The sequence below is a fragment of the Stegostoma tigrinum genome, chromosome 22, assembly GCF_030684315.1.
Source record: "Stegostoma tigrinum isolate sSteTig4 chromosome 22, sSteTig4.hap1, whole genome shotgun sequence".
Taxonomy (NCBI): Eukaryota; Metazoa; Chordata; class Chondrichthyes; order Orectolobiformes; family Stegostomatidae; genus Stegostoma; species Stegostoma tigrinum.
Window position 1 is genome coordinate 23,989,861 of NC_081375.1, and position 12,390 is coordinate 24,002,250.

The window sequence follows — 12,390 nt, forward strand, 5'->3', positions numbered from 1 at the left end:
TCAGGCAAAAGGGCTGAATTCCCTCCCCTTGTACTGAATGATTCTAAATATTCTAATGACATGGTTAAAGGGAAATTATCACAGGCACAAACTCATTCTCATTGTGAAAGATGTTATGTCTATCACTCATTAATACATTTGTTTCAAAATAAACTTTCCCTTATGGATCTCCCTTTCTCTCTATCTTGGTCTCTTGCTTCCTCTTTTGCTCTCCTCTGTGCTTTGCCTCTCTCCTATCTTATTTCAGTTTATTGTTTTGTGTCTTTGTGTTTGCTCTGTGCCATTTATAGTCCATGAAGTGGATAATAACCACAATGAAAATCTTTATTTTACTGGAAGCGCAGAGACTTGTGAACATTTTCAATCCTTTGTGGTCTCACAAATAAGGTTTGACATCTTTCTGCCATGATGCCAGTCTAATGCAGATCAGGAAATTTATTCATTTGGCTTTGCCTAATGACTTCATTGGGACAGTCCGTTGTTCACATGGAGTCACTTCATTTGAATAACCTGTTTATTTGAATTTTATGCACAAAGAACCTGCAATGCTGTTTTATTTACATTGCTTAGATTGAAATACTGGAAAATTTAAATTTCTCAAATGCAAATAACTTTCAAATAACAATTGATTCTCAACTACCGTGTTCTGTTCATGACAATTGTACAGTTTAGGAAGAACACAGAACAGTGTTGCACAGGAACAGGCCCTTTGGCCCACTATATCTGTGCCAACCATGATGCCATTCTAAATTAAATTTGCCTGCACATGGTCTGAATCCATCTATTCTCTGCCAGTTCATGTGTCTGTCCAAAGAGTAATATCGTATTTGCTTCTACCACTTCCCTGACAGCGTATTCACCTACCACCCTACTGTATAAAAAAAACTGCCTCACACATCTCCTTTAAACTTTACTGCTCTCACTTCAAAACAGTGCTTCCAAGTATTTGACATTTTTACCCTCTAACTATCCACCCTATCCATGCCTTTCTTAAATTTACATATTTGTATTAGGACATCCCTCAGCCTTCGATGCTCTGCCAAAAACAATGCAAATTTCTCCAACCTCTCCTTATAGCTGACACACTCCAATCCAAGCAACATTGTGGTAAACTTCTTCTGCAATCCTTCCACATTCTTCCTATGGTGTAGCAACCAGAACTGAACAGGTTTTACTCTGCTCTGCATTATTTTCAGTCTGAGTGATAATGAAGTTGCATAGGCAACCCTGAGCTAGGAAGAAGAAATGATCCAAACTCAATATTCACTTATGATTTGGTGTTTCTACATAAGAAGAGAATACAACTTCTGGTGTGAAGAAAACTGGGCATTGCGTATGGTTGCAATGCCAAGCATCCCTCTAAAGTAAAGTGCTTACTAACCTGCCACCATCCAGCGATGTATGTCAAGAATGGTTATTTAGCTAGGTTGCTATGAGCTGACAATTCTAGAGGGGGCTTTTGAATGAATCACCTCTCAGAGTGGTAAGTGATGGAGGGAAAAGCCTGGAGTGTTTCAGAGGCACTCAGCATTAAATTGTAATGCATATCAATGGCATTTAGTACTGATTAAGGTAATAGAGATGCTCTCTTAATGGGGAGTTCAAAATACCTCACCAAGACAACAACAACAACCAGGATAACATTTAGCTAAAAGCCTTGCACAAACGTTCACCAGCTTGATTTCAGCTTGCGCACCATATGTTGGACATCATGAATCTACATATGATGATTAAACTTTAATTTCAATGTTTACTACATATTTTCTTTCCAATACTTCTTGGATTTCACTTGAAATAAATAGTAAAATGCAAGGTCGCAGATAGAAGCCGATGAAATAGTTCTATTTAGTAAACATACGCAGCAATAATATTTACGCTAAATATTTCTGATTAAAACAAAGTACTGCACTGCAGACTAAAATTAGGCTCATGACTGGTTAACAGTGATAGACACTATATTCCATGACCCAAATAATTCATCATAATTGCAATAGATAAAAGAGTTGATTTCTGTAAAATTGAAATAAAGTATAATTAAAGCTTGATGTTATTATTGTCATTGCTATAATATGAAGTAAATCTAAAATTCATATACTTGTCCAGATACTTTACTAACCTTTTTGTGTATCGTAGAACCTGTGCTGGCCGTAAAGTACATTGTTGCTGTTACTGTGGTGATCCAGGTGGCTCATAGGGAGGAAAGTGGAGGCCAAACTGCTTGAAAACCTGGAATATCCTGGGACTGAAGAAAATATAAGGTAAGGGTTGAATAGCACAGTTTCTTAAGAGTGCGCAAGCGTATTTCCTTTTAGACTATACTTCAGTTATCATAGTCCAAGCAATAAAGTGGTTTTCAAACAAATGTCTTGTAATTGCAAACAGACCATGAAAAAGAAACCACTGAGGTTTCAGGGCTTCTGTGTATGATGAAAAAGAATAACAAAAGATAGAATCTCCACATTCCCTGTACTTTATTTATGACTGATAAAACTGATTCAACTACTGTACTTTCACAGAGGAGTCTGGCATGTTGCCCTTCACTTCGAGACTCAGTTCAACTGGAGATGATTTATCGAAAAGGTCACTTCTCAGCCTCTCGGAATACTACTGAATGGCGACTAACAATAAATTATAATTCAGGGCAAGCTAAAAATCCTCAGTTTATTACAATCTGTTCTTATCTTTGTTGACAAAATTCATTAAAATTACAGACAGAAGGCCATTCAGCCAGAGCACCTGTACTAGTTCTAGCTCTTTCATTGGAGGCATTGACTCCAATCTATTCCCTTTGTATTTCTATTGCAAATTCATTTTCAAATAATTAACCGATTTTCCTTGTAAATTATGCTACATAAACAGAATCTTTTGAACTCATCACAGACCACTTCATATTGGTTTGAAAATCTGTGGCTGTTTTTTCTCTCTATCCATATATCAGTATACCTTCATAAAGCATCTGCCTTCCTTTCTTTAACTAGTTTCACGGCTGGAATCTTCTACTGTCTCTGGTGGTGAGCCTGAGGGTGGAAGGGCATTTAAATAAACAGGAAGGTGCGGTAACTGAGCCCTACTGCCGCCAAAATTAAGTTCTGGTTGGGAAGGCCCATAGTGAACCTCCTGCCCTGTGTGCCAATGGAGACCCTTAACTGACCAACCACTAACCATCGAAGGACCTCATCATGCTGCCACTGGGATTAGCCCAGCTGCAGAGGATGCTCTTATCCCGTGGGATGCACAGCATAAAAACCTCACACCTACTTGTCATTTCCAGGAGGGCAGAGCTTCCTTTACCAAACGCCTAACCAAGGGATTGCACGTTGGAAACATGGGATGCAAGTGAAAGGCACCACCACCTTGCCCTTGTTGCTGCTCCCCCTGTAGCCCTCTGCCCACAAGCTGCCAGCACCTGAAATTCCCTCTCCCCTCCAAACCTTGCTCGACTGTGACCTGGGACCCTGGTGTCTGCTGTTGAGCTGTGGTCACACCATGTCTAGCGGTGCTGTGGAGGAAAATTGGACTGCCACTTTCAATGGGTGAGAGTGCCACCTGTAAGGTCCAGATTCCAAATGCAGCTCACCTGCCTGATTGGCAAATGGTTTGGCCAATGTTCCCAGAAAGAGGCAAAGTTAGACTCTTGCTGGGTCTCTAGGGGTGCATGTGTTCTCTTGCCAAATTCCCTTCGAATTATTTTCAACATAACATCTAATGCATTCCTTTACCTTATAATTCTTTGTTTTTTTTCTAAAGTTCTACTAAGGTAATTTAGCACAGCTTGCCCTTTGCAAGTCCTCTGAGACTGCCGCCAATTTGCCCACTCTTGTATAAATATTCATTAATTTTATCCTTCATGATGAACTCTATATATCACTCCATTATATCACTTGAAACTGAGTGTCATGGAAGCAATGGAAAATGGGGCATGCAGTCTTCTAATTGGGTCCCAGCACCTAAAATTCTTTGAGATGTTCTCCTTTCCTTCTGCTTCCCAAACACCACACCTCTACAGAGAGTTTTGCCTACATGCCCCTGGGCTGCCCCCCGTATTTAAGTGAGATGTAGACACAGGGCTACGGGGACAGATCCATATTATTAGCTTTCCCAAAATGTACTGCTGATATCAAGTGTGAACAGAAGTGGACAGTGCAATAATTGGTCAATAGCAGAAGCAGCACTGAAAGCAATTAATTTACCTGCTGTCTCCCCAAGCCTTTCCACCAACTTCAAGTCACAGTAGGTCATGTGATAGAATACTCCCCACTTGGCTGGATTGGTGCGGTTCCAACAACACTCGAGAACCTCAACATCATCCAGGACAAAGTAGCCTTTTTGATTGGTACCCCATACACCAACTTCGCCATGGCCACACAGAGGCAGCAGTGCGTGCCATCTACACATTGCATTGTAGGAACTCACCAAGATTTCTTCAATTGAAGCTTCCAAACACAAGACCTCTAACTTCTGGAAGCCCAAGGGCAGCTGGCACACCACTGCAAGGTTCTGTCTAAGACACATACCCATCCTGACTTGGAAATATATCACCATCCCTCCACTGTTGCCAGGTCAAACCCTGAAAGTGCCTCCGTAACAACACTGTGGGTTCACCAATACATAGAGTACAATGATTCAACAAGGCAGCTCACCAGTACCTGTTCAGGTGCACTTAGGGATAGGTAATGAAATGCTGATCTGACCAGTGACACCCAGATCCTGTGAAGTTTTTTCTTAAAATGCCAATTCCCTGATTATAATAATTTCCAGTAACTTAATGCCTCAATTTAAAGCTCTCATCCTCTCATCTTAAATTTCTGTGATTTTCCATCTCTCTAACTTTGTGACCTACTCCTGCCTTACATCATGTCATTCTTTGGACAAACTGTCAAGTCCTCTGACTTCACCTCCACTTGTTGTTCAACTTATCTCCCAAATCCCCTTGGGCAGCATTCTATTCAATCATTTAGATACCATGATCTTAAATGGCCATCTGTGTTTCCATCCATCTCATATTTGACTGTCTCCAATGCTTAAACTACCACTTTTTTCTAACCAATTAATCCAAATTTTGACCTCTTTTAGCCGACTGAATTTATCTAATTGCTAGAGCAACACTCTTAGGTTCAACTGTCCTTTGTTTATTTTCATTTCCATTGTGAACTCAGTTCACAAACTGGCCATAAACTAAGTTCTCATAACTTCAGGTCCCCTACTTGTCCCCCATTATTAACTAGAACCAGACACTGTAGCCTTTTTTTTTGCAATTCTAAGAAGACCTCCTCATTTTGTCACAAACTTTGTCCATTCTCAGCTCCTGCTGCAAATAACCTTAAATTGGTTACAAATCACATGCTAGATTTATTTCCTAATTTTCAGTGGTCTATAATGTATTCTGCATATGGCAACACATTCTTTTATTAATTCTTAACCTGAGCCAGACAGACCCTACCTCAGGACAGCAATTCTTTCAAACCTTTTCTTTCGACGCAATTGCATGAAGCAGGTCAGTCATTAACAAGGACCAATCCTTTTCTTCCTTTGGTATCTCTCCTAAAAACTTTAATAACCATATATATTTCATTAAGAAACCCACCCTAGACGGAACAAGGTTTCAATAAAGACTATAATATCAAATGCCCCTATTTTAATTAGTGTCTCTACACACTGTAATCCTGATCCATTCCTATTGGTTCATATTACTTTCCTCCTCCTTATTAATCTTTCCTTCAACAGCCTTTCAATTCTCTCAATAGACTACCTCGAACATAATTATTCTGGATTCTCTGTCCTAAACCCCACTTCTATCCTCACAGTAAACATTTTCATTTGACCCCTCCTAGAACGTATAGTTAAACTCACACCTAGGTTCAATTCAATTCATCCAAATTGCTTGGAGTTCATCCATGCTCATGGAAATTAGAATTTGTATATCACTGTCATGGGGTTGGGAGAAAGGTTAGTAATGTATGAGTGGACAGGAAGCTCCTTTCAGTGACGTTATCCGCATTGGGAACAGCTATGCAAAATGGTTAAATTCTGAGTTCATTTTCATAAATGACTGCTCGAATAAAATTTTATTAATAAGGAATTTGAGGAAATTATTGAAATAAGATTTCCTGTCTCCCTTAGCAAGTACTTGCGTTTGGAATTTCCTGTCCTTTGCTGCATCACAATCAAGATGGTTCAGTCGAAATGTTGCACTTTTCAAAATCCTGAGCCAGTGCAGTTTGAAATGCCAGCAACATTACTCAGTTGGACAGAACTAAAAAATGATTATAATGCAAAAAGGCTGTGCAGCCCACATAGGTTCAAATTTAGGTTTTGCTTTTTTAAAAGTCCAGCAGAAATGTTGTTTATGATCGCTTATTAAGATCATGGTCACTCTATTTTATTGGCCATTCACCTCACTCAGGCTCCTGATAATTTGTATGACCACCTAATGCAGGGTTTCATTTTCATCTGGATTGATTCCAAATTTACAATAATCAGCCTTGTTCTCACAGTTGTTCTATGTTTTATTCTCCAAGATAAGGACTTATTTTTAACAAATTCAATTGTAAGAGCATATAAACTAACAGATAGAAAGCTAAGAGCAGAGATGAGGAAAGTTTTTTTAAACTCAGAAAATGGTGGGAGTCTGGAACTTACTGCACGAAAGGGTGGTTGAGTCAGAAACTCTCGTAACATTTAAACAGTGTTTAGAAATTCACTTGTATTGCAATAGCCTCCAGGGCTATGCATCAAGAGCTGGAAAATAGGATTAGTGTAGTCAGATCCTTGATGACTGGTGCAGACATGATGGGCCAAATGGCGTCCTTCTGTGCTGTAAACATCCATGATAATAAAATGTGAAGCTGGATGAACACAGCAGGCCCAGCAGCATCCCAGGAGCACAAAAGCTGACGTTTCGGGCCTGGACCTGGGTTTCGGGCCAGGCCCGAAACGTCAGTTTTTGTGCTCCTGGGATGCTGCTGGGCCTGCTGTGTTCATCCAGCCTCACATTTTATTATCTTGGATTCTCCAGCATCTGCAGTTCCCATTATCACTGTAAACATCCATGAGTATTTTACTGATTTTATTATTAATTTGGACAATTGAAACATATAAAATTCTAACAGGCTGGAGCGATTATATGCAGGGAGGATGTTTTCCCTGGCTGCAGAGTCCAGAACCAATCTCAAGATACTGGGTAGAGCATGTAGGATGGAGATGAGGAAATATTTCTTCACGCAAAGGGTAGTGAACCCGTGGAGTTCTCTACCACAGAGGGCTGTGGAGACCAAGTCACTGAATATATTCATGAGATTGATACTTTCTAGATTTTAAATGCTTCAAGTGGTATGGGGAAAAAGCAGGGACATTACATTGTGATAGAGGATCAGCTGCAATCCTAATAAATGTCAGAGCAGGCTCATCAAAATGCCATATTCCTGCATCTATTAGTTTCTGTGTTGAACCCTTTCACCCGGATCAATGTGTAGTTTGGCCCATATTGATGTGATATCTACTGTTCTATGGTGTGCAGCAGTCACTTAGCCTTAGTGACCAACAAGCAAATGAGCCATTTAATCCAATCTCCATTCATACCAAAACTGTAAATTTTCAGTTTGAAACGGCAGAAACACTAACACAGGCGCAACACAAAGGGTTCATAAAAATTAACAGCGACAGATTGACAGGTGATAAAGTACTTTTTGCCTGACAAGCAGAGCACTCACAGTGAGGCGTTAAGGGATTTTCTTTACTCTAGATATTTTCCTTGGTTACAGTACTGTCAACCATCATGACTAGACCTCTCACCCCTGGGAACCAATGTGTCTAAACCTGTCCAGCATCTTAGGTGCCTGTTGCAAAACCCAGAAAATTGAAGTCACTGCTGTCTAGCATCCAACATGTTAACGAGAAGAGTAAAGACTGCTATAAGCAGTGAGACAGCTTTGTTGAACATTAAGTAGTTACAGCACACAAGATAAGCAAATGTTTACAGTAATTACAACCTTTGCATTCTCCTTGAAATATCAAAATCAGCAGATGCTCTCCTGCACTGACCTTCACATAAAGTGACCCTTGAGCTTGCATATTTTACACATGGCTAGCTGTTATCGTACATCCTCCAATTAACTGCATTCTATCTAATAGCTTCAGATTAATTTTCAAATGTCTTTTAACAATGTCTTGGAGAAGAGGGGCAGTAAACATTTTGTCTTCCAGTTACACCACCCATTCCAATAGCTGCAGATATAAAGGAAACTCTTGATCATGGCAACTCAACACCTGAAATTTTGGGATATTTATATCTATTCAGAAAGTGTTCAGAGACACTGCTAAACAAGATGACATAAATGATTCTGTATTTAACCAGCATTAGTACATCAATCTGACTTTTGTTCAATAAAAAGAAGGTAAAGACATATTAATAGCATCGAGATGCCAATATAATGCATATCGCTTAGAACTTGATACATGAATACTTTATTTCACTCCTGTAAGAACTACAATCAATAAGACACAATGCAATAAATAATCCACAATGGAAATGTATATCTAATTTTGATGCCCTGTTTAGCATTTACACATACTTCTTCTCTGTTTTCGTCATTCTATTTAAACAGTTCCCTGAAGCAATTTCCCTGAAGCAATTCAACATTTTTAAAACAAGACATGAGCAAAAAACAAGAACTAACACAGATAACTTTGGCACAAGCAGTTTTGTTTTAATCAGAAAGCATAAGGATGATCAGAACTCAACAGTGACACAGGTAAGACTCAAAGCATCAAAATTCACAACCTTCGATCTATGCTTCGGTTTGTATTGTCAACATAATGAAGACCTATTCACCTCATTCTCCCTTCATTAAAACATTTCAGTAAATGCTTTTATAAACTGTGCATGTTTTGAAAAAAAACACATGATCATTATGATGAATTGAAATGTTTGCTATACCAATCTTATTCCTTTTCACCTGGTATCTGACTCCAAACGCTGATGTAAGGGGATGAAAATATACTAAGAATAGTTGTTTCCAAATCAATGGGAATTCACACGTTGCAAATACATCCACATGCTGAAAGAGTTAATGTGTAGTTGTTGTTTTAAAACTGTCTCCTTTAATTAGGGTTGTTAAAAGTTTAACTGGTTCCACTAAAGCAAATGACAGTCTGTAAATTTCAACTGCAGATGCCTGACTCCCACATGGAGTCACCTTTCCCCTGCAGAAAGTCACTCCCATTGTGAAGGATGGACATTAAACATCTGTGCTGCTACATTCAATGCACAGTGTAAAAATACCACCTCCAACTGCCATAAGACAAATCAGACATTCACTTCACTACAGAACCGTGGTCAATGCCCCATTAACCGTAATTTCAAAACTAATTTGGAGGTACATTAAGAACAAGTTGTGGATGTGATAAAGGTGAGACTTGTGGGTGAGATGGTGACATAACGTTTTGTGGAAAAATGACCCTTACTGATTTTATTTAAACCACTTTCACAAGGTTGATAATGGTTGAGAAATTGTTGTGTAATAGGGTACTGTGGGGATGGGGATAACCTACTTTAGTTAGGTCTCGAAAGCTGACTAATCAATTCTAGCTTTTTCACACTTGAAAATGCAGCTCAGTTGTTTCTCTATTGTATTAAAATTCTAGTTGTGCTGCCCTTGTGAAAGGATCGAAATTAGACGCAAATAGAAGAATTTAGTGATTGTGGACAGTCGTGTGGTTGATTTAAAGACTGATTCTGTTCATTTCATGCTTCCAACACAGAAGCTTGACAAAACAGTTGGGTTTCATTTGTTTTCTCTAATTATTAGAATGTATCTTCCTTTGTTCAGGGCAAAGAAACAGAAGACAGTGATAAAACTCTCATTCAACGCTCTTCATTTCTGCTAGGTTGAACCCATTTTTGCTATAACGTTGGCCCTAGTCTGTTCAATCTAACACCACTAACGTGAGTTATGACAGAGAGAAAGAGACAGAATTCCTCCACACCCTGAATTAAATCCTTATGATGAAACAATTTTGCATAAATGCGTTCAACAAGGCACATCTAAAATGCCATTACATTACAGCAGATCAAATTGGAAGGAGAGGTGTGGAAATACATTAAATCTTATCAGAACTATCACAAATTCAGATTAAACTGTATATTTAGGATGAATATCTTCCACTGCCACAGATCGTACAGAGGCAAAGTCAGTTGTTGATAAATCATTACAGATTGGATTGCATTCTCATTCAATGGTTTAATCATTATTCGACAGTGACCAAAAGAAAATTATATAATCACAGAACTGTAACGGCACAGAAACAGGCCATTCGGCCAATTGTGCCTGCACCAATTCTATTACTAGCACCAATTCCCTTATAATTGACATATTTGTCACTTTTAAGTCTCTCTATTCCCATGAGAGAGCACCACAGCTTTAAAAGTGAAGAGGAAATATATGATACACCATTGTGACGTGCCCTGCCAAGAGCATGCTCCAGCACTCACTGGCAGCCATTAACACACTGGAGAACAATGACTTCTGTATTCGTACAGGGAGAGTGCGAGAGAGAACAAGTCTGTATAAAAAAAATCATTTTTAATAGTAACAGCTGTCCCTGGAGCCATGACCCTCACAATGTTTGAACACTGGAGCTCTTTCAAGGAGTGACAAAATAAGCACTAACGCAGCTGTGCTAGGGAACTCATTTACAGTTCGGGCAGATTAACGCACATGTCCTGAATAAGAGACAAGAATTTTGATTTACGGAAGCCAAAGATTAACTCTTGGGGGTCAAAATAATTCGAGCACAGATGAATAATGACACACAAGTGTGAAGAGCATCTCTGGATACATCCAGGTCAGAAAAAGGCCTTTTTCGATTAAAATCTCAGTGTGATTTTGAGTGTTAGAATGGCATTCTAATACCGGTACGTGTGTGCATAAATGTGTGTAAGTATGTGTAAGTGTCTGCATTCACACTTGTGACATGTATTTGTGTACTTTCACAAATGTCTGTATATTTGTGTGTGTGGATGAAATTATAACATTCTGCAGATTTCTTCAATTGCATTACAAACGCTATTAGAAAACTCAAGACAAAGTGTAACACAGCGACACAGAAAATGATTTCACTGGTGTAAAATCACATGAAACACATGGGTATTGAAATCGAATTAAAATTGAACACTTAACAAGCTAATCCTATAATTAATGACTGTTGCTAACATTGTTCAAACCTGCACATAGGAAAAATGCATTTCATCCTTGCAGCGTAGACCTCAGACCCGAAGAATTATGATGGACTAAAAATTCCACTACACCATACAAGATATACCAAGAGGCTAAACCCAAACTGTATGATTTTCGTATTATGCATTAACAGGTCAATGCAGTAACATCACATTTCATAGTACCAGTATTCTAAGATCAATGTGATACAGTATCACTGGTCTTTACAGAATAATGTGAACAGGTTCAAGCATAGGACTGAGAACACACTGCACGTCTAATAGATCCAAACTGAACCAGCTATATTTTGTGATCTATGATGCTGATTTTGATCTTTTTTTAAACAAATATCTTCATTTTATGTTGTAGATATTGGTAAGAATCAAAGTTAACAATGGCAAAACAACCATCCTGTTCGCTGCATTACAGCAACTTGTTTCCAAATCAAATGACGAGATATGATTGTCATACAAGATCTATATGACAACTGAATTATGTTCTCATCAAATCTGTTGCTACTAGAGGTACCTTTTCCACAGTGATGGTATGGTAGACTTAACACAGTATCAGTCACCAATGCCATATAAGTTGGCATTCAGAAAAAGCAGTTCCACAGCATACAAATAAACAATTTAAGCACAGCCACTTCGTATTAAATACTTATTCAAAAAAAAGCAGTAAACTTCTTTCTTTAAATTTCAATATCATTGTAATAATTTACCAGAATCCTCAAAGGATCATTTTCTCATGCTGAGCCAACTAACAGCGAAATTAAAATCTCCTAATAATTTTCTCATGAACTCTAAGGGCATCAATAGATCTAGACATCCTAGAATCTGGACCTGAGCATCTGTTAGAAACACTTTCACATATAAAAAATCCTTTTCTTATACAGTTAGCAAAAAGAAGGGTGACTTTTGCAAGTTCAGTCAAATCTCGCCCTCACGATATGACTTTCAGTTCAAAGTTAACCATTTTTACTTTAAATTGACATTTTTTAATTAGTTAAAATTAAAAGAAGTGAGCAAGTGTCAGAAAGGGACTGGGAGGTGACATTGTGGGTCAGCGTGCAGAGTGTTTTTAAATTCACACTTCTCCCCCTCGATACTAACACAAGTAGGAGATTATTAGATGATGAATAGATATAAGCGGGAAGGTAGCAGACAGACATGCAGAA

General features: G+C 38.6%; 1 protein-coding gene across 5 annotated transcripts in view; it reads right to left on the minus strand.

The window, feature by feature from the left end:
• bahcc1b (BAH domain and coiled-coil containing 1b) overlaps positions 1-12,390 on the minus strand; it is a 318,643-nt gene that overhangs the window by 148,292 nt on the left and 157,961 nt on the right. For all 5 annotated transcript variants that reach the window (XM_048555430.2, XM_048555433.2, XM_059653699.1 and 2 more), the window contains one exon: positions 2,117-2,242. In XM_048555430.2, coding sequence (XP_048411387.2) covers positions 2,117-2,242 — 126 coding nt within the window. The remainder of the gene's footprint in view (positions 1-2,116; positions 2,243-12,390) is intronic.